Source organism: Athene cunicularia (genome assembly GCF_003259725.1).
Source record: "Athene cunicularia isolate RWA chromosome 20 unlocalized genomic scaffold, athCun1 chr20_part1, whole genome shotgun sequence".
NCBI classification, from domain to species: domain Eukaryota; kingdom Metazoa; phylum Chordata; class Aves; order Strigiformes; family Strigidae; genus Athene; species Athene cunicularia.
Window position 1 is genome coordinate 9,636,446 of NW_020799125.1, and position 21,457 is coordinate 9,657,902.

General features: G+C 40.1%; 1 protein-coding gene across 1 annotated transcript in view; it reads left to right on the plus strand.

Moving 5' to 3' along the window:
- Positions 1–21,457, plus strand: part of STK4 (serine/threonine kinase 4) — a 44,470-nt gene that overhangs the window by 17,016 nt on the left and 5,997 nt on the right. The window contains exon 11 of the mRNA XM_026862335.1: positions 5,273–5,430. Within this exon, the coding sequence (XP_026718136.1) occupies positions 5,273–5,430 (158 nt within the window). The remainder of the gene's footprint in view (positions 1–5,272; positions 5,431–21,457) is intronic.

The following is a 21,457-nucleotide window of genomic DNA, read 5'->3' on the forward strand; positions in this document are numbered from 1 at the left end:
TGCAGCATCATAAGGAAATAGAAATGGCTTGAAGGCTCTCCACACCTTCTTTATTATCGTTTGCTTGATGTAAGAAGGTCTGTATACTGCAGTCAGCCACTGACTGACCTTTCAATTCCCTCAAGTGTTCAGATATTTTTTGGGACATATTTTTGTTGTTTAAGTTTTTCCTTGAAACTGAACCTTGCTGTAGCCCAACAGAGGAGAGGATTCAGTATGCTGAGGCCACTGGCTCTTGCTGATGTTGCCTTGCTGGCTTCTTGCAGTACCCTGCCTGTGTTTGTCAGGTGTATTCTGGCTTGTCTGGGCTGTTTGTGCTTTGGGTGAGGATTGTCCCAGTTTGCACAGTACCACACACAGCTGGACTTTGCTTTTCAGTACTGAAAGGGTAACACTATTACTGAAAGCAGTAGTAAGCTTAGCATGGTGCTTCTCTAAAAATCAAAATCTAGGGGGATATTTGTTCATAATTTAAAGCATTCTTTACCTTTGCACGCACCAATTTTCCCTTTCTGTTCTCACACACAACTGGTGTTCTTGTACTTTTCTAAACATGACTTTATACCGGTCAGTGCTTGTGAGTTTTCTGCAGAGGGCTTTTCTCCACCACGTGCAGGCTGTGTGACAAGTGGTCTTCCCAGTGCCTGTGGCCCTGTACAGCTACCCCAAATCTGCAGTTCTGCAGTCAGCTGGCCTGGCTCCATCAGAGCTGTGGTGTTCCATTTGTGTAATTAATACAGCTCCTAAAAGATGACTGCATATTGAAATGGCAGACCGTTAATGGCTCCAGGGAGCTCTCGTGGCTCATCCTTATAAGCAACTCTTTAGGTTCTGAAATAAATGCATGGTGAAGCCTTTCTTGTCACCACGGGGTGACCTTCTCATAAAAGGCTCTTCTCTGCCACAGTTGTGATCTCACTTTCTGTCAAATGGTTCATATTTTAGTCTAACCCTATAAAACTAGGAAGTTAAATGCTTTTTGGCACAGACACGTTTAGTGCGGTGTCATCTTTCAGCAGCATCTACTTCTCCAAATAGCAGTGATCGATTTTTGTCTTCAGCTGCCTGTTATCAAAATCTTAAAGATATAGCAGTGTGATTCTTGTGTTGAATTAATAGCACATCATCTTTGGAAAGATGACACTGCTGTTAAGTGCCAAGATTGACAAAAAGAAATCCAGTCGCTCTGGGATGATAACTGATTTAGTGTAATGTCTGTCTCTGGGAGCATTTCTGTCTGTCTTGCTGCATACCCCTACTGAGATCATAGCAGCGCCTAAAATTTCAGACATCTTAGATCTGTATTCCAGCTTTTTTTTTAGTTTATTTTATCTTTTCTCCATTTTTTTTGTCAGCTAGCAATCTCTATTTTAGTCAGCTTAAAAACTAAACCAACACTAAATAAAGATGCAGTGTGACATGTTGATGTGTAGAAATGTACTAAAATGATGCCTAAATGTTGCACGCATTTGAAAGGCCTAAGGTGACTGCAAGGTTAGAGGTGTCTGACAGCGGGTGTGAAGAGTGTGAGTCGAAGAGCTTGGCTTGGCAGCAGCCGCTGGAGGTCATGGGCCCCGTTCCCTGTGTGATGGCTGGGACCACGTCAGTGTTCACACAGCTCTGGCAGTGTTAGATCCGGTTGCTCAGGGCCTTGCGCAGTTGCTCCAGCCCTGCTCCGTTGCACAACCACACCTGTTGTGAAAACTTTCTTCCTTATGTTCAGCTGAGTTGTCCTTGCTGGTGTTCAGACCATTCCTCTCATCCTTTCACTGGGAAGAGCAGGGCTCTGATGTCCTGCTGGGGTGGGAGACCACAGCTGGAGTCTCTCCTGCCCCCCCCGGCTGAACCTCCCCTTCCCTCCCACCCTCTCAGCATGACAGAGACCCCTGGTGTCCCGGCAGCCTTCTGCTGCAGCCCTCCAGCTTTTTGGTCACTTGTACTGGTGGAGCTGAAAATCCAGTTGGACTCTTCAGTATTATAAACTGCCAACACCACTTCATGTGCTTCCTTCTTTGTTTCATTTCTGCATGGAAACAGAAGTTTTATTAAATAAAGCTTGGGTTTGGATATGCCTTTCAATAATTCAGTGATGCTACAATAGGTGGTTGTTCAGTTAATATAACTAGTCATTTACAAATATTGCAGTTCTTGGTAAAATACAAGATATGGGGAAATGAGCATGATTATTTTAAGTGACACTCTGAATTAAGGTCTGGTATGAGTCAACAGTCTTTTTTTAATTAAAAAAAAATGGAAAAGAACTGAAACACTTGCTTTCAAAGTCTCCTGTGCTGCAAACAATTGGTTTCAAAACATAGAGTACAAGCTTGACTTCAATTTTATTTTTTTCCCTAGGAGGCCTGAATTACTGAGACCTAGGCTAGCTGTCAGTAAGCAGTGTATAGATTAGCCTAGGCAGTTACAAATTTCTCTATTTCTACAAAATTTGTTGGTGTTAAATATTGCCACAATTGCCCATAATAACTTACCTCCTGCTTCAAACAGGCTGGACTGCAGCAGAATACAAGGGGTGTATTTATTTTGTTCTAAATAAATGTTTTATCACTTAGCAGTAATTGGATTGCTATTGTATTTCAGTAATTATTCCCAACAGCAAATCTGTTCACTTCTCAGACGTGTTCCCTGACTGACCTTCACGCAGCCTGTCTGGAGGTGTCTTTCTTGATCTAATTCTGTATGATGAATTTTTTGGTTTTGTTTTTTAAAAAAGGGGAACTACTGCCAGGGGTAGAATAATTTGTCTTTGCTCCAGTTGTCATGGTGCAAAAGTATAAGCACTTCAGTTCATGCCTAAGCTTTTAGCTGACCCTGGAGAGGCAGCATGATGCAGTGCTTTTTCAAAATGCATCATGGCATTTCAGGCTGTGTAGAACCACACTTCTCTCAGTATCACAACTCAAATATCCTGCCAAGATTTCCCATACTTTGTGGAAATTTGCTCTTTATTTAACAGGTCTGTAGACAAATAACTTCCTAAAGTATCTCATAGCTGACTGAGGAATTCATACAATTGTCTGAGGATCAGAGTCTGCCGGGGAAGTTCTGGATCAGTGGATGGCAATTTTATGTGCAAGAATAATATTCAGTGATTAAATCTTAATGGGTTTTCAGAGTAGCTAATATTTTTTTTAAGAGAAAAGCATTGCTGTATGTCCTTAGTGAGAGAACTGTCTTGTGATAGCCTGCCTTCTGTCCAGACTCTTGTAGGAGAGTCTCTGCATCATGCAGACCCCACAAACTCATCAAGGACGGCTCCATCCCCTGTGTGCTTGGCTGAAGCTCTAAATTTTTGGTTGACTGCCTGGCTGACAGATTATATTTATTTCAAATGTATGTCATTTGACAGTGAACTTATTTCCACAGTCCAGAATTAGGCTATTCTGATGCCATTTTCTGTTAACTCTAGCCCTAATTCTGCTTTCTGAAAGCTATGGTTTCTGCATCACCTAATACATGTTGCAAGTGTGAGTAACCTACTCCAGTGCCTAGAGAATGGTGTTTTATCAGAACAAAAACATTTTACTGGGTATTGGTACAGGGCTTACTTCCATTATGCTCACAGGTTTTTGCAAAGCATTTTATCATAAAGAGCAGCACAACGGCATTAAGCTGCGAGTAGTCTTTAGCTGAGTTTGCAGCTGTCATGGTCTTGTGTTAAAGCATGTTTGCTGTGCAAGCCTGCCACTTTGTTTAGAGTCTTTACAAGATATTAGGGGCACTGTAACTCACAGGACAGGCCAGTTTTAAGTATGAGTAGTCTGGGCAGCGTCTGATACTGTACCAGTTGCACTACAAAAGAAATCTTCCTTTGGAGATACTGAAAGTCTTTCCATCTTGACTTGCTGTGAAGTTAAATTGTGTTTTCTTCCTGTGTTGACTTTTATGTTGCCTGCGCTAGGAATCATTATTTTCACGCTCTCACTTTTTCATCACTTCCTTCCCTATTGTGCTGTTGTCACCACCCTGCAGCTGAAGCTGCCTTCTGTTCCTGGAGCCCACCTCCTCTCTCTCCAAACAGCACTGGGGATCTTCCTTAATCTGGGAATTTGTGACTGTGCATTTCTTCCTTCAGTGACAGAAACCTCTTTGCTGAATGGATTTATTTGTATGTAATGGTACTTAAATCCCATGAGGAGGGATTTGGGTGGTGTGATGGCTAAAGGCAGAAGGGGTACATGAACGCTCGTGCCTCTGATCCCACCAACTATCCAATGTATGTGGGCACCCTATGAATGTAGTTTTACTAGCTTGTTGCTCTTAATGGGTCAGCAGCATTCTCCCTCTTCTTTTAACTTCTGCTTGTTCTAAAGAATAATTTAGACAAATGAGAATAATATATATCTAGTTGTGCTAAAGCTTTGTGTTCTTGGCTATATCCTTTCTTCTTCCATCAGTATGAGTGAACTCTATTGAGAATGGTGCTTGGGAGGATTATGAGAGTTGCTTTTAAAAATCAAAGTATTAATATGTAGGGGTTATTTTGAGTCCTATGTCTCTCTTTGTGCCCTTGCCCATTTTTTATTGCCCCAGGTTTCTTAAATGCAGTCTAGAATTGAATAGTTAATCTGTATGTCTGGTTTATTCAAGTAATCCAACAAGAAAGTGTGTTTAGAGAAACTACAAAACTTATAAAAATAAAACTAGGGCAGTAAACTTGAAAACTTACTGTTTATAAAAAGAAATGAAAATGCTTTGCAAACTAATTAATCCTTCTACCCAAGAAATGTAGAACTTGATCACTTCTACCCAAGGCAAGTTATGTGATATTTTGTGTGGTAGATGTGGTCTTTGAAAGCCTTCCTTTTTTGCTGTTCTATTCATAAAGATGAGTTTCTGCTTGTAAAACAACGCTGTTTAGGTTTGGAACTTCGCCTATTTTACAGTGAGTGCAACCTGGCTGGGATGAAAAAAGCCCAGCCTCTCTCGTTGGTAGCAGTTTAGTTCCAGCATTCAGTGCATGAGGCTCGTCTACCTGGTAGCGTGCTTTGATGGATGGATTTCGGGTCTCGAGGCCAAGGCCTCCAGCATTGCAATCACTTGTGTAGGGAGCTTTAAGCTTCCCTTCTCCAGTTTTCTCACTATACAGTCAGTTTTATGCTTGAAGAGCTACTGAAAAAATAGTACTTTAGCAGTACTGTGTGATTTAGTGTGTGCTAAAAAAATAAAATCACTTTTGGGCATGAAGTAAGGCAGTGTAACTGAAAATATATTTTTGAAAACAACTGGGGTTTTTTGTTTTTAATATTTCCAGGGAGAGATGAAACAATGCAGCCAGCCAAGCCATCATTCCTTGAATATTTTGAGCAGAAGGAGAAGGAGAATCAAATCAATAGCTTTGGGAAGAATGTGTCTGGCCAGACAAAAAATGCATCTGATTGGAAAGTACCACAGGATGGAGACTACGAATTTGTAAGTCTATACTTTTGAATTTCAATCAATGTGACAATCTTTAAGAGTTTTAGTCAGAGCTGCTATAAGATTATTTCTTGTTTTGATGGACTAATGGAAACTTGAGGAGATTCTGATTGCTAATGCATTTGGATGGGGCATTTTGAAAAACTCATTTTCTTTAGGTATTTCTCGGTAATCATAACCAGTCATTATCTGTATGCTTTCTTTGTTTAAAAGCAAACGAATGAACAAAAAAAGCCTGAGGACATGAAGGTACAAGCTATCTTGCTTTACTTCCCCATTATGTAGTTAAAATAAAAAAACAGGATTCCAGATGGCAGTTGGGAAATGCAGATCCTCAATGTATAGTGTTTGTCAAAGAACAGTGTTAAAACCATTGAATTTCCTTGTTTTTCTCAAGTTTTGGCACAGGATTTTATTATATAAACAATGAGCTTGTTGTCTTTTTCAAATCCTCAATTTCGGTCTTCCTCACTGAGGTTCATGTGCTCAGAATTTTCAGGAACTTTTCAGAAGTCCAAAGAAAGATCTATTATTCATAAATCTGATTTAATTTATTTTTTTTTTGGTGAGGATGGAATACTACTGGTTTGAGTTCAGAATGTCAGAAGAAGCTACATGCTCTGCCAGACACTGTTCCCTCTGCTGCATTTTCTTTCAGTGATGCTTCACTGCAAGCACTTTTTGCTTTAAGTGCATTGTGCACCCTTATGATGTCTGTGTTGCCCGTGGTTCAGGTTGTCATGCTGCGTTCAGTAGTTGGTGAATGTGGAGTGAATCTCACCAAGCAGTATGGAAAGCATATCCTCTGCTCATCACGACTCGAGGATATGCTTTACTTTAAGGCTGGAGTAATAGGTGGAGCCTGTTGTTCCCTTTGTACAGATATAGACTACTGCTCTTACACTTATTTTGTTGTCTTTGCTGCTGCATCTCAAATTTTCTTATTTAGACTGAAAAGGATGGTTAGGTGAGGGGACCTGCTCATTCTCTCTCTTGTAGCCCTATGCACTATGTTATGTTTAGCCTGAAGGCTTAAAGTCGCTGTATAAACAACCTGCAAGCAGCCTGTGTATCACAGGGTCTGGGCCAAGCACAGGGTTCCAGCCAAGTCAGATGCTTTGTATATCTCATTTACCTTACAGGCTCTAACTTAATTTAATGATAAACAATTAGTTTTCAATGTGTGGTACTTCCCAGGAAAGATGGGCTGGTTTGGAATATCTTAGAAGTCTTTTATAGTCTGCAGAAGAAGGCCCAAGGGAAAATTTGCTGTAATTATTTCACTTTCTAATTTGGTTGATAACAAGTTTAGCAATTACCCTTATTTCCACTGAGTAGGATGTATTCCACCCTGCATCCAGTGAGCTGAAGGTGCAGGCTACATCCAGTGAGTGGCACAGGCAGCACGAATGACACAAGGAAAGGTCGGTGTCATTCTAGCAAACAGGACCTACAAGTATTTTTAGAATGTGTAACGCAACTCTTTGACATGCATGTGACCTTGTTTACTGATTTCCATTAGTACTGAAGTATTGCCATGTGCACAGATTACTAGTGCGCTGGAAGCAATAAAAGCAAGCAATAAAAGCTAGCAATAAATCGGGCTTTGGGTCACCGTCATGTAGTAATTTGTAGAAATTTTGCTTCCCAGCTGTATGTATTTCTCTAGTTCAACTGTGTATGAATATACCAGCCTGTCTTGCATGCAGATTTTGTAACAGAGCTACTTTCTTTTCTGTAGGATAAGAAAAATGCTTGAAAACAACCTTAATAAATATATGCTGATATTTGTATAGCCCTTATCTGAGGGTTGGTAGCAGTAACCTCACATTGTGTAATGTATTTAAAAACTTAAAACTGGGTATTTTTCCCATTTGGCTTAAAATTGATCAATTTGATGTCTAACTATGGGTAAAACTCATGTTTATTAATGCTGTGTTAATTGAAAGCATCAGTGCAATAAACACTGTAGAATAAGGAAAATAAAATGTGTTTGTTAGATGTATCAAATACATCTGTCCTAGACCTGCCTGCAGCTATAACTTCTGCATTGTCAGAGTAGACAGGTTTGAGGAGACTTTGTCTAGAGAGTTTGCAGGATTCCAAGTAGAGATGAGGTCAGTGAGATGCTGGGTGAATATTAGTGCCTCCTGGGCCTTAAGAAATGATTGAAATATTACTGCTTTGTGCTACTGTAGACTAGATAAATATGCCTCTTCTGTATTCCTCTCCCTCCTATGTGACTAGCACCTGGAGTCTCCTGTCTTCCAGGAAAAAACAAAAGGGGGAGAATATTAAATTACAAAAGATTTTTGCTCTTTTCCCCTGTGGCAAACCCATTTGACCTTTTCTCAACTAACATTGTTCCTCTGAAGCAGGCAAATAAGACCCTATTTATATCACAATGGCAATGTCATGTTAGATGAGGGTTAGATTGAGTCAGCCCCATCCACTAGAGAGCTGAAAACCCAGAGATCCTGTTCTCAAAGGTGATGAACTCCATTCCTCCTCAGCAAACGTGATGCCCTGGCTATGTCCTGGTTGTGGGCAGAGATGGCATAAACCCAGTGTATTTCCAGCAGTGTATTTCCAGCCTTGGATTTCTGAGGTAGAAGTTACTATTAACAGATTAGTCAATGCCCAGTGGTGTTAATGTTCATCCCCGCTCATGTTTGAACAAGGATCTCGGAAGATTTAAGCCCTGCTTGATTACAGAAAAAGTTTTCAAGAACATTATGATGTATTTAACATGGGGGAGAAAAATACTAATTATGGGCAAAAATTCTTGCTTTTAGGAAGAATATAACAAAAATGCTGCAGGGTTAGATTGTTAATGGGCAGGCTGCAATGTAAGTAGAATTCCTGATTGCCGTAATCAGATCTCAAAATTTTTGTAGTTGAATTTAATTTTGCCAATGAATGTTAGTCATTCTAACATTCTAACATTCAGTCATGTTGCACAGACTTAAATTAATAATGCCAGAAGATTTGTCATACATTTTTCACTTTTATCTTTCAATAGTACTGTAACATACGGCAAAATTAATTGTGCAGTGTTTCCTGCCCTTAGACACAACAAACCCTTTGCATATTCCCTTTTAAAAAGCCTTTTAACTGCTCTGAGTAGGTCACTGTTCCAATATCACTTATGAGTAAAGTGGGATTTTTTTTTTTTTTAATTTATTCTGGTCCTGCTTGAAAGGCATTCAGTTTTGCCAAACCTATGGTAGCACATATTTGTGGATCATCCCGTCACGGGTGTTGTGTATTATATTGTCACCGAAATCCAGGATAAAATAACTTATCGACTCCAATTTGATGCAGATAAGCAGACACTTCTTTATTGACGGCTGGACGTGTAGGGGAGTGCTCTCACCAACAACACGTGCCAGGCACCAGAATCATACACCTTATATAGAACTTACTCATACATATTCATTAAGTCTTCATACATAAGCATACAACTTCCAATAAATCATTAACATATTCTCCTCCTATTTCCAATTCTGTGCAGTAGAGGTTAGAAATGTCTAGAAATGGGTCTGGGGTGTAATGTGAGTAGGTGGTCCATGAGTCGGGGGTCACGATCTCCCCCTGCCGGAATTACCTTTTGCTTAAGGACACAGTTTTCTTGGCAGGTACCTGCAAGCTGTTAGGGTTATTTCCCTCAGTTCCCATTAATCCTGGACCTTGACAACTACTTGCATTCTTCTAGTCCTATACATGTATTATAAATCAGTTTACAAATCACCTCATGTTTTGTTACCTAGGTTCTAACCGTTCCTACTAAACAGTTATGACCAATCCCTTCGGCCTTGGTACGGGGCTGTACAGGGGATTTTAGAGTAGCAGTCGGTTGCTAGATTCAAAATGCAATAAATGTAAAATGATTTTTACTAAAATATCCCTTAATTCTATACTTATATTAAAATCAAACACAATTTAATTTCAGTTGATAATAAAATCAGTAACAATATCACCAGTCATTTTAATGAAAGCCTATTTTGTCAGCAAATCAGCAGGTTCCAGCCATTCATAGGTTATGGTAGCTATGACAATACAGAAACATTTTAAGTTTTATTTCAGGGGTGTGGTTTCACTGGTGAAATTAAGTGGCAGTAGAGCCCCTGTCAATCTTGAATTTTGCCATCATGATGCAGCTACTGTTTCTTTTTTAATACCTGTAGTGTTGAATTTAGGTTTTGCTGTAAGTTGAATTCATATTTTTTTTCTTTAAACACTGAGTCTGTGCTAATTAAGTATCCTAGTGTATTGTTTTGGATGTGGAGTCAGATAGGACCTGAGCTTTGAACAGACACTAGAGCAAGAGTACTGCAGGACATCAAGTCATTCAGCAGGCTTTACGCAAGGAGTTGCAGCCTTTCACACCAAGGCTTTTTTTGATTCCAGCATCTGTGTATTTGCTGACCATTTCTGCCAGTGTAAGGTAGCCTGTCAAGAGCTTAATTGATACAGACACTTTTATGTTGTGTTTAACTGCCGTTAGGATCTGTGGTTCACTGGAAGAACGCCACTTTTGAGGGAAAGCATTGCCATTCACCTCCAGGACCTCAGTGGAGAACTGCAACCATCAGCAGTTGTTTTCTCCACTGGCAGTCTCTGTCCTGCTACCACAGCTCTGGGAAGGAAGTTGGCATTCAGAAACGACGTTTATGTCTCTCCTCAGTAGTATGCAGCTGCCTTTGGGAAGACTTTGACTTCTTTGCATCTGCTAAGCCTTGGTCGATCAGACCTTTCATCTTCCTACAGTTAACAGCCAGTAGTTTGGGTCTTCTCACTCCTTGGCTTACTGAAGAGGGTCTGCCTTCACATGTTTTCTCATTGAAGCAGACAAACTTTGGAGCAGAACTTTTTTCCTTACAGAAATAAAATTAACGTATATCCTTGGGAGTGTCAAAGTTTGCAGAAGTAGAAGGAATACAGATAGCAGCTTCCCGTGGAAGGACTGCAGAAGATGGCTCTTGTCATAGCCTTTGTTCACAGGTTCGCCATGCTTCAGGTTTCAGGTCTTGCATTTCCATGCTGTGAGTGCTGTTCTCTGTACTAGCTTGTCTTTAGCTCACTTTGAGAAGTGTCTTGTTGGCTGCCGATGGGAAATTCTTTGGGCAGGAAAGATTGGTGTGATTTCCCGCAGTTCCAAAACAGACTTTTATCACTTTCAGTGCACAGTGTCATCTGTTTCTCTACTACTGGGGAAGACTAGTCTGCAAGCAGTAGAACTGCTTCTGAAATTTTTGCAGGGCAAAAGGAGGAAGGATCAGCAGGAGGTGTTAATTGCCTTTAATTGAGGGGAAGAATGCAGGTGCTGATCAGCTGCCACTTTTGTCAGGGCTGCAAGTCACAGCCCTCATGTACAAGCAACGGTTTGTGTCTCCACCTCACCACCTGCTAGGCAGAGATGGGCAGAGAAGCGGCCTTGCTGAGTTACAGGAGTTGGAGGAAGGGCTGGGTTTGATCCCACCACTGCAGATCTCTTTCCAGTAACCAGTCATTAGCCTGTTGCTCCAGAGTGCTTGGGCCACAGCTTGCTGTTGATACCTGACTTCTCGATGGATTGTGCTCCTTAAAATTCACTAATTTTGAAGTGAGACATCTTTGGCTCAAAAGTGTCTGTAGACACATTACTGTGGTTTTATTTAGAAGCTCTTTCTGCAGACAGTGCTCTTCTTCCTTACACAAGTCCTGCCAGGGGCTCTGTGGAGCAGGAATCTGTAGGAGTTGGGTGGTTCATCAATCCAGTGAGATAGAATGAGCAATCGACACACATTGCACACTTGTGATTGCAGTTTGTTCAGGTAAGAGACAAAGCAATAGCCTGACAAGCTGTAAACAAAAGCATCAAGAAAACACTTAAACTTTAATAAAGTCCAGTTTCTAAATGTATATTCCCATCTTCTGGAATTCTTGACTTATCTGCACGGCAAGATTATCTTGAATTATCTGCACCATCCTTTAAATAACTTTGAATAACTCTATGTCCATTTATACTTACTTAATAGGAAACCATAATACTTTTTATCTGTGTCTGTGTGCAGCTTCTAGCCAGAGCTTTTAACAGCTACTGCTTAGATCTTTCTTTTTTATAAGTATAACATAAATGAAAGAGCCTTCCTCTTACCTGAATGGAGGTATAATTCTTTTTCTTGAAGTAGTAAAGAAAAAATACAATTTTCTGTTTAATGAGACGATGTTTCATTATGCTGCTCTCATCTGGGATACACTGGTTTTTATTAAGATCCTCATTTTTGTGCTTTTACTTAGTAGTTTGAAACATTACACTGGAAACAAAGATTTTTAAAATAAAAAAGCAAAACCTTCTGGTATCTTTACCAGAAGAGAAGGAAAGTGTGTTAGTCTGATGGTGTCTTCAGCTTGTTCAGTTGGACAAATATCTTCTGGTTTGCAGTGAAATCATTAATGCGAATCCTTTTCCGTCTAGTGAGACAAATTAGGTTATTGGTATGATAGCAAGATATTAGAGTTTTTACTGAGAAGTTTATAAAAGCTTGATTCTTTCAAAGCAAGTCAAATTGCATGAGGATCATACTGTATTTTGGAGTCTGATGATAGACACCTGCCTGACGCTGCCTGCAGATCCGAGCCTGGTTATGCCTCTCGGGTGTGCTCCAGGTGGTAGGAAAGCCACTCGCTGGAGCCCAGCCTGGGGAGGTGCGGTGCCTGATGTGCGGTGCCTGATGCGTGCTGCAGCTCTGCATCTGCTCAGCCCTGGTGTGAATCTGCAAACCTTGCAGCTGGGGTCTCACAGTGCACAAGATTATCTCTTGCATTGCCCTGCTGCTTCTCCTGCACCACTACAGAATGACTACAGTTAAAAATGGGTATCACTCAGCACAGTATATTTCTTCTCCCAACTCAGGACTGTGGTAAGGAATGGCTGCATACTGGAACCATCTGTTTCTTTCATTGGAAGTGATTTATAGGGAGGAACTGTTAGAGGGCAGGTGATTTATTGCTTATCAATAACAGTAAACGCATTCTGCTTTACAATGACCAGAGTCTCTAATTTACTGTATTCTGTCTGTGAAGGTGTCATTTGTCTTGTGAACAGCTTGTTGTCTACCAGTACCTGGAACATTCAATGTCTTTGGTTTCTCCAAACATTCATTTGGATAGCATTTATTAGCAATCTAATATTGATGCTTTATAGCTTTGCTACCTTTTGTCCTTCTAAAGTCGATTAAAAACTTGGGGAGTATTTTCCGTGCAGTTGCAGGCTTTGAAAATGATGGCAGGCTAGATAATTTGTTCTTATTTTGTTGGAACTGGTCTTTGGGTCTTTTCTAGCAGTAGGAAGAAGGGATGCTGAGGATACATCGATACGGTTGATGCTAGAAGAAAAGTATTTGCATTATATGTATAAGCTGCTGTTGTGTGACTCTATAGTTTATGACTTTATAATGTTTGCTGACTCTACTGTGATCCCCTGAGCTTTATCTTCTTTTTATTTCTGTCTCTTAAGGAGCTTGGTAAAGGTGTCAGATGCAGGCCTCTACACTAATCTTTCTGTTCTTCCTTTCTTCCATCCAAATTACTCAAGTGAATAATCCCAGCTGTTTACTAAGACTCCAGGAAGTCTATCTGCTTGGACAGGAGCAAAACCAGCTTTATTAGTGTGCATTTGCAGGTTATTTAAATGGGATTATTTGAGAATCAAATAATCTTGAGACTCGTATTGAATTACCGTGAAACTTGCAATACATTCTTTCTTTTCTAAGAGAACAAATTACTCTCACCCTGGTGTGATGAATGAAGACTGACCAAAAAATTTGTTTGAATATATAGTTTTGTGTAGAAGAAAAAAGTTTGGTTAAAATAGAGCTTTTTTCAATAACACTTTTCCAAGACTAAACCAAACACATTGAGAGAATCTTCAGGGATTTCCCTGTCCAAAGGTTTCTTCCCTTCATCTATCATGAACTCCCCTTTTTCCCAGTGGTGACTGGAATAAAAATTACTTCTCAGGCACTGATTTCTTCCAGTAGTCTTTCTTTGATTGTAAAGTGAACTTATTTGCTAGGGCATTCATCAGTTTGAGAGAGAAAGCCAGATCTGGGATGGCTGATAGATATCTCTGTCCAGGTCCTATAGAACTAGGGTTGATTCCTCATTGGGAAACAGGTAAACTTGAAAGAGTTGTTTGTGCTGTGCTGTGCTGAATCTAAAAAAAGGTTTCTTTCAGTGGGAGAGCATTAAGACTGTATTTTTAGGGGGGGAAAAAAACCAGACTTGAATAAAGAGAATATTTTTTTCTGCAAACAGATGCAGTCCAAAGTAGACAACTATTAATTTACAAAACTGAAATAGTACCTCAGTGGTATCTCCTGCTAATTGAGGGAGGTCTTGAAGTGCAGTACCTAGATGTAATTTCCACTGTGAAGTATGATTTATAAAACAAGACAGGTTTTTGTGATGTTTTATTCATTGGTTTTAAATGTCACCTGCCTTGATTTATAACATTGATGTCTCTTAAATGGATTTCTTTTTTTTTTCTTTCAGCCATCTGCCACGAATTTTTCAAGCTCTGCTAATTGTTTGTGTTTCTTTTAAGCATTACCTTTCAGCATATTTAGTATGTTCTTCCCAGCAAATACTTTTAACGTGAGATCTTTATTAAGGAAAACTGGTTCATTTAGTCACTGTGTAATCAAACATACAGTCACTTTGAAAATAAGCCCAGGAACAGCTTGTTTGTTTCTTTTATTGTTTGTTAAGTGATCTTGAATATTCTGTAACATTTGCATGAGGAAGACACTCTGAACGTTATTGCAAACCTCATCATGGCTGCTTCAATCCACCAGTGTGATTACGGCAAGCTCGATGTACATAGATTTTATAAACCTGTCTAAATTCCCTTTGTAACAGCAACAACAAAAAAACCCTACCCAGAAGATACCACTTTTGGTTTTAAAATTTGTTAGCAATATTTGAAATTGGAAAAGGTTGTTTAGTGGCTTGACTCTTAGATCTCCTTTGGAAGATTTCTGCTGTCTTCCATTTGGTAACAGGGTCATTGTTCACCACCTGCTTTCACTTTGGTGCATACTGACATTGATTGCAAAGCACTTACTGCCACAACTTGCTGTCAAAATTTCATTTTTGCTATATTTTTGTATATAGCAGGCCTTCTGTGACATAAGGCTTTTAAATGAAACTTGCGGTGAGTGGGAAGTAAAATGAGTTGCTGCTGTTTGTGTTGAATTGCTTAGGTCATAGCCCTTAATGGAGACTGAAATAATGTAACCTGAAATCAACTTTATATGAGAGTATTCAGACTTGTAAATTCAACATCCTGGGACTATCTTGGAGGCTGCTTTTTCCTACTGTAGCATTTAATCAGCTGAGACATTGACTAGAAGTTTTGTGGATGGACTCACAGAACTTCATCCAGTGTCTTTGATCATGGGATTTATCCCACTACTGCAGTATGTTTAAGGTTAGGCTGTGACATGCTTTGGGAGAAAGGGAAGAGGAATTAATAATTAAAAGTGTGATGTTGGAAAATTCTCTTGAGTATACTGAATTTTTTAGAAAACCTGTCTGAGCCATGTTATGCGTTAGGATCTATTTTCAAGGCTGGGTGTGTTCTTGGCACAGCATCTCCCTTGTAGAACGAACACTGCTGCTCAGATGAGATCTATTTGAAATGCTTCTAAAATCTTCTTGCTACTCATCTGTCAGGACAAATGTTTGTTAAGGGTAATGTAGCTTAAAAAGACAAGCTTATCTAGGTTTTTCTAATCTGTAGCAAAAAGGGCTCCTTTTGGGGACTCTGCATCAGGAGCTGCTCTGGATTGCCTCTTGGAGGATGGAGTCTCTGGACCATAGGGGACAAGCTTGGGGATAGGCTCTATCAAGCCTCTGTGAAAATTTTCTAATGGACAGGGTCTCATCTAGACAAGTGTCTGAAATGATGTACTGTGGATTCTCAGCTCTGACTTCTAGACCTGGTGCATTTGCCTTTGTGCACTCTCTTCTTGTATTACTGTAAAACCCCAGAACAAATCTAGATGTTGCTTATTGTCAGTGTTACTTGGTGTATGTAATTGCTGGGTGTCTCCCTGCTTAGCTCACCAGGAGACTTCTTGGGGGAAGTTTCATCATGTGTGAGGCATGTTTGAGGTCTTGCTAATGTAGAGAAGGTAACACTTTGCAGTTGGCTGTGACTGCTTCCAACATCCAGGGTATCCTGGGAGGTTTGCTTTAGCTCTTATTTCAGTAACCTCAGTGACCAGATAGCTTCAGAACCCAAGCTTTGACTTTCAAGAAAGAGGGAGACAGATTAACTTAATACATAGTGACTGATAGTCTGAAAGGAATGTTACTCAGAAATGGAGTGCTTAATTCCTTCTTGTTTTGTGACTTGCCATCATGCAGGATCATTATAAATAGATGCCCAAGTAATAGTGAACACCTGGGAAAACCTTGTATGGTGAGGCGTGCAGGTTCATGTGACATGGATTTTATGGAGATGGTTCATCAGGGGGCTGTTCCAAAAAAATATTTGTCTCTGAGATATTAAACATATGCCCCTGGTTTTAAAGACAACAGTCTCTCCCATGGTTGTGAAGCTATTAATTTTTCAAAATGTCCTGGAAGTCTCTGTAGGTCAGTCTTTCCTCAGAAAGTTTTTTACTCTCTCTCTCATCGTCTTCTTTGTGGCTGTTGCTTCCTTTCCCTTAGTGAGGGAGGGAAGGCAGAGAAGTGTCAGACTGGGATTTCATGACAAGCCTCACTTTAAGGTACACGACGTAAGGAACTGGTGTGGTCTTCCTGGAAACAAATCCCCTTCAGCAGCTCTCCTGGAGTCAGAAATAAACTGGGAGATGAAAATTCAAGTTAAAAACATTTGTTGACTAAAGGTTAATACTCTTTATTGTTAAGATAGGCCAAAGTTGTTTAAAACTATCGATAATGCCTACTTACCCCAGCTCCATTACAGACCCACATACCCTTCCTAGCAGAACTTAGTTAAACCTCTCAGATTTGTAGAGAATTTTATTTGGTTTAAAGGAATCACCATTTTCTGACAGATTGCTTTTCTTCAAACAAACAAAAAACAACAACAACAACAACAACAAAACCCCCCAAACCAATAACCCCCATGTCAGTCAGCTATGTGCTTTACAGCTGAGTTGTTCAGCTAGTCAGATCTTCAAAGCCCAATGACATGATTTATTTTAGCATGTCCAGGGGTATTTTGGTACTCTTACTTAAGAAAATTAAACCGTAATCACTTAGAGAAGGAAAAAAAACCCCTCTGCTGTTTTCTTCCTTAATCAAATCTCTGGCAAGCAAGTGTTTTTTATAAGCAAGTGATGCTCTATTTATTTGCTTGGTGGTTTTTTTTTTTTTTCTTGTCCAGAAAGGCTGACCTTTTGGCTTGATTTCTAATTCAGTTACTGAAAAAAAAAACACCAAACAAAACAAAAACCGGTGAGATTACTTGTTTTTGTGATTACAGGATTAGTCAGCCACTTTCTAAGTCCCTAAAGGATTTTAAGGTTTGGACTTCTTGAAGTTCAGTGCCGCACAACACCGCTGACACAGTTTGTCATTTCCTTTGTTTGGATTGTGTACTGTACTTGGGATGATTTTGAAAGTTAATATTATTCATACTCATAAATGATACTAAGGCTAAAAAAGGAAATTTAATCTCGAGGCTCAGAAGATTAAAATGCATTGCTCTCTTCAAAAAAAATTTTTTTTTATGACCACTTACATCAATGAGTGGAGCTTTGGATGGGTTTTCTTCCTTAATATAAATTCTGTATAATGCTGAGGGTAACAACGGTATGCTTGTTCTGGCTGTAACACCAAAACTTTCTTGAGCCTTTTAAGGATTACAGTAAGGATGAATAAAGTGCAATTCTTGGCTAAGAACAACTTAGGGATGCCAGCATTATTGATTCAGGCTATGGTGTTCCCACAGTTGTGCAATCTTCTCTGCTCTGTGGGTAACCGCTCTGCTTAATCGCTGCGTAGTTATGTCTGAGTAGCCGGGGAGAACTGGATGTTTGCTAGAATCCTCTGAAATTAGTTTCTGTATTGGGAATTTTCTGACATCTTGCCAACAGCAAAGCTCTTCCCCCTGGCTCTTACAGACTTTTGAGAAATGGGGGAAAACTTGCAAACTGTGGGGAGGGTGAGAAACCAAAGCAAAGATGACTCTTAGCTGGTGAAGGAGCAGTTGTGTGTCTAACACGTGTGTGTCTTCCATAGCAGTCACAGGAATTAGCTACTGAAAGCATGCTTGAGGACAGTCTTTGCTAAACCAACAGAATCAAACTTTTGGAATGTAAATATAGCCTGAAATAAGAAACAGTTGAGTAATAAAACTATGGCAGTTCTTGCTAGAGAAGAGCAGTGGTCTCAGCTCCTGCTGCTGCATCAGCGAAGTGGTACTGATGCTGTGAGCAGCAGGTGCCTTGAGTGGAGAGGCAGCTTCCCAGCGTGTGGCAGTTTAAGAGAAGCCTTGCTAAGCTGAAAAGAGCGGTCTTGTAGTTCCTACTGCAGATGCAAGACAAAGAGAAGTTTCCAGTTTGGACGTGGTCTTCACAATGTGGTCTGCAGTGAGCAGGGCAGGAAGGAGGATGGCACCCATCACCTTCTGCTAATTCTGTAGGAACAATACAGATGTAATGGCTTGGCATCATACACCTTGATTTTAATTAAAAAGGCAGAGCTGCGTAGTGCTCAGGGATATTGTGTAGTTGAGAACAGTTGGTGTTAGGTTAATGGTTGGACTAGATGACCTTCAAGGTCTTTTCCAACCTAGATGGTTCTGTGATTTAAAATAACTAGGATCTTTATTAGCAGTAAGATGTTTCACTTTCAGTAGCCATAAAACTCCACATTTGTAAAAGTAAGGTAAAGTTAGCCTAAACGTGTCATCTGAGAAGGCCTGGGGCTCCTCTGATACAACTCTTTATTAAAATACTTTTTTCCAGTTTGCCTGGAGATCAGTTGCTGAGTGTGTTGTGTTAGTGTCTGTCTTGTCTTCACAAAAACCCATGTTCTGATTATACTCATTTAACTGTTAGAGCTGCTTGACTTGTGCTGACTTAAGTTGACTTGGCCTCTATAGCATATGCTGATCTAGTTGAAAGTTGAGTGTTACTTCTTCGTTGAAGTCATCTGCTGTCTGGATGTGGTGGCCTGGAACAACTGTCTCCAGATGTGCACTGATCACAGATCCTGTTCATTTTCATTGCAAAGTTCTAGCTGCAGTGCTGTTTTGACTTGTGCTTGATACTGCAGCTCATGATGTGTTTTGCTAGCACATTGCCTAAATAATTAAGATGCATTAAAAGCAGAAGCTTGTGCTGCTGAGACTTATTTTTCAAATCCTTTGAAAGATTAATATCTGTATTTTTAATCTTGCATGAAATCCCACAGTGAGTGCATTTCATTCACTGCTTTCATAACAGTGCGAAACTTCATTGACATGCTAATGCTAAAAGGGGGGAAAAAATCAAGATAATTAATGTTTGTGTAGGCACTGGAGTTTGGTCTGATTTAGTGTAGCCCCTCTGTAGCGTGGCTGCTTGACAGATTTGTGAAGTTGTAGGGACCTGACAGTCATGATGAAAAGTGGGTGGTAAGTGCCTGTAGGTGCTTAGATTTTCATGCCCCTTGCAGTGGACAGCTTACAGCGAATAAATAGTTAATGCCTGCTCATACATTACATTGAGACCTCCTTATGCTAGAAACATAAATGAGAACAAGGCACTTAATTTTTAGATCAGTGATTGAAATTATGCCAAATGGTATTGAGCCAGCATTTCAGGAAAAATGCTAAGGAAAAAAATGGCATGCTATTCCAACACCAATTTATATCACCACTTTCAAGACCTAAAGTCTGGAGCACTGCTTAGCATGAGAAATCGCCCTCTACATTTAATTTTGGCCAGAGAAATTGAATGCTTTTTTTGCTGGTTTAAAAAAAGTGCATACTACTATTCAGTAATCTGTTCCCTCAGAGTATATTTGATACGAGCATTTAATTGATACCATGTTTAACCAGTCTTTCAAGTTACAGAAGGCTAATTCCAGAATAATCTCGGTTCTTACACTTGTCAGAGCTCACATTCATGAATCCTTGAGATTTGACACCTCTCCCTAGCTCGTGGTCTTCTGTAGCACCCATGCACTCTCTCATGCTGCAGGCTGAATTACACTCCGAGGTGGTTGCTACAAATAGTCACAGCAAGTGGCATCCAATGGATGATCGCCTCCCAAAAATAAACCCCTGCTTGAGGAGGTGATAGAAGGAAAGTTCTAAAGTTGAGGTGGATACGCATCAAACTGATCTGCAGGATCCTGGAGAAGAATTGCGAGAGTGCCCTTGGTTTTATCAGGAGGGAAACATCTTGATAGCAGTGCTGATAGCCAAGGTCAAGTGAAGCAGAAGTTTAATTAGTCTCTTCCGTGAAGAGCCTCCCTTCCCAAAGGAGATCTGCACACTTAATAGACTATTTGTAGGAATTATTTTATACTTATCTCTGGTACGTTGCCACTTGCGGTGTCGCGTGTGATCGTCGGTAGCCTCCTGTGAGAGCTCAGGTGTGCTTCTGTGCAATTGTAGTCCCAGTCTGGTTGAGTTGGTTTCTGTGAAGTAGCCTATTGCTCCTATATTACAGTGGTAATATTTTTTCATTATCTCTGTCAGCAAATTCCTATTTGGTGTTTAATGTTTAGCGTGGCTTAAATAACTCGGTTTGGATAACAACCCTTCTCAAGCCATGTTTGGATTTTGCCAGTCTAAATACACACAAGTAAATGCAGAGTTTTGCTCCCCGCTAATAGGATTCAGGATGTCTTTGAGTTTCTTTGGGGGGCTTTGATCACTGGGCATGAAGTCAAGAACTGTTAAATTGAAGTGTGAAACTAGGCAGAAAAGGAAGATAGGACAATAAAAGCTATGCTAAATAGACAATTAATTTGTTTTTTCTTTAGTTCTCATCTAGCTCATATCTTTTCCACTAAGAATTTGTTTCCCTGTGTAGCGTGGGAAGCTGGAATTTTATTACTTCTGTATTTTAGTCTTCAAACTCCCACTGCCCCTTATGAAGTGATAATTGCTAAAGCCAGTTTTTCTAAAGGCTATTTAAAACTTTAAAGTTTGACATCAAGTTGTGTTGAACAGTAAATGCCACCTGGAATATTTGGGTGAAAGGCAGAAAGACTCTCTGAGCATGTGGAAGGCAAGTGTTCAAACTCGCAGAAATTATGGTAGAGGGGTATGACTAGAAGCCTTAGGAAGCAGAGAACATCTTCCTAATTTTAGTTGTAGGATTTGCTGTAGTATCAAGACTTGAAAATATCATCCTTCTGCAAAATATTCAAATAATTTTGCCATGAGGAAGATAACCCCATCTTACCAATGTCATATATATTCCTGTTTTGTTCCAGAAGTCAGTGTCCATCTGCGCATTTGAAAGATGAGGGTAGAACTGCATCCCCTTCCTGGATGCTTGGCACAAGCTTCAGGATTTACAAAACAGTATTTAAAAACAATGCCCAGATAGGCATGAAACGTTGCAAAGATGCAAAGAAAAGGCTTTGTACTAAATCTAGGGATCAGTATCAGTGTCAGCAAGTAAAAAGAAAGTTGCAGGAAGAACACGTTTTTTACTTGCCCACGATATTTCTTTTGATTCCTATGCAGCCAGTGAGTTAGTGCTCTGCCAAAAGTCTTTGTTGGGGCAGAAATGTATGAAAGCTTCTGGGAAACGGCTTGTTTCTATTTGATGCTTCTAATTCATGCAACAAGAGGATTTTCCTGGCAGTGTGTTTGGTAGAGGAACAAATAAGAATAGCTGAGGTGACTCGGAGATTACTGGACAACATGCTATCGATGTCGGTAGTGCAGACTGGTCCGAGTCATCGGTGACCTTGTGCTGCTGAAGGGCTGATGAGGGACCAGAGGAGGATGTTAGGTCCCAAACTGGTCAAGCTACAGACCCTGCTGTAGGAAAAC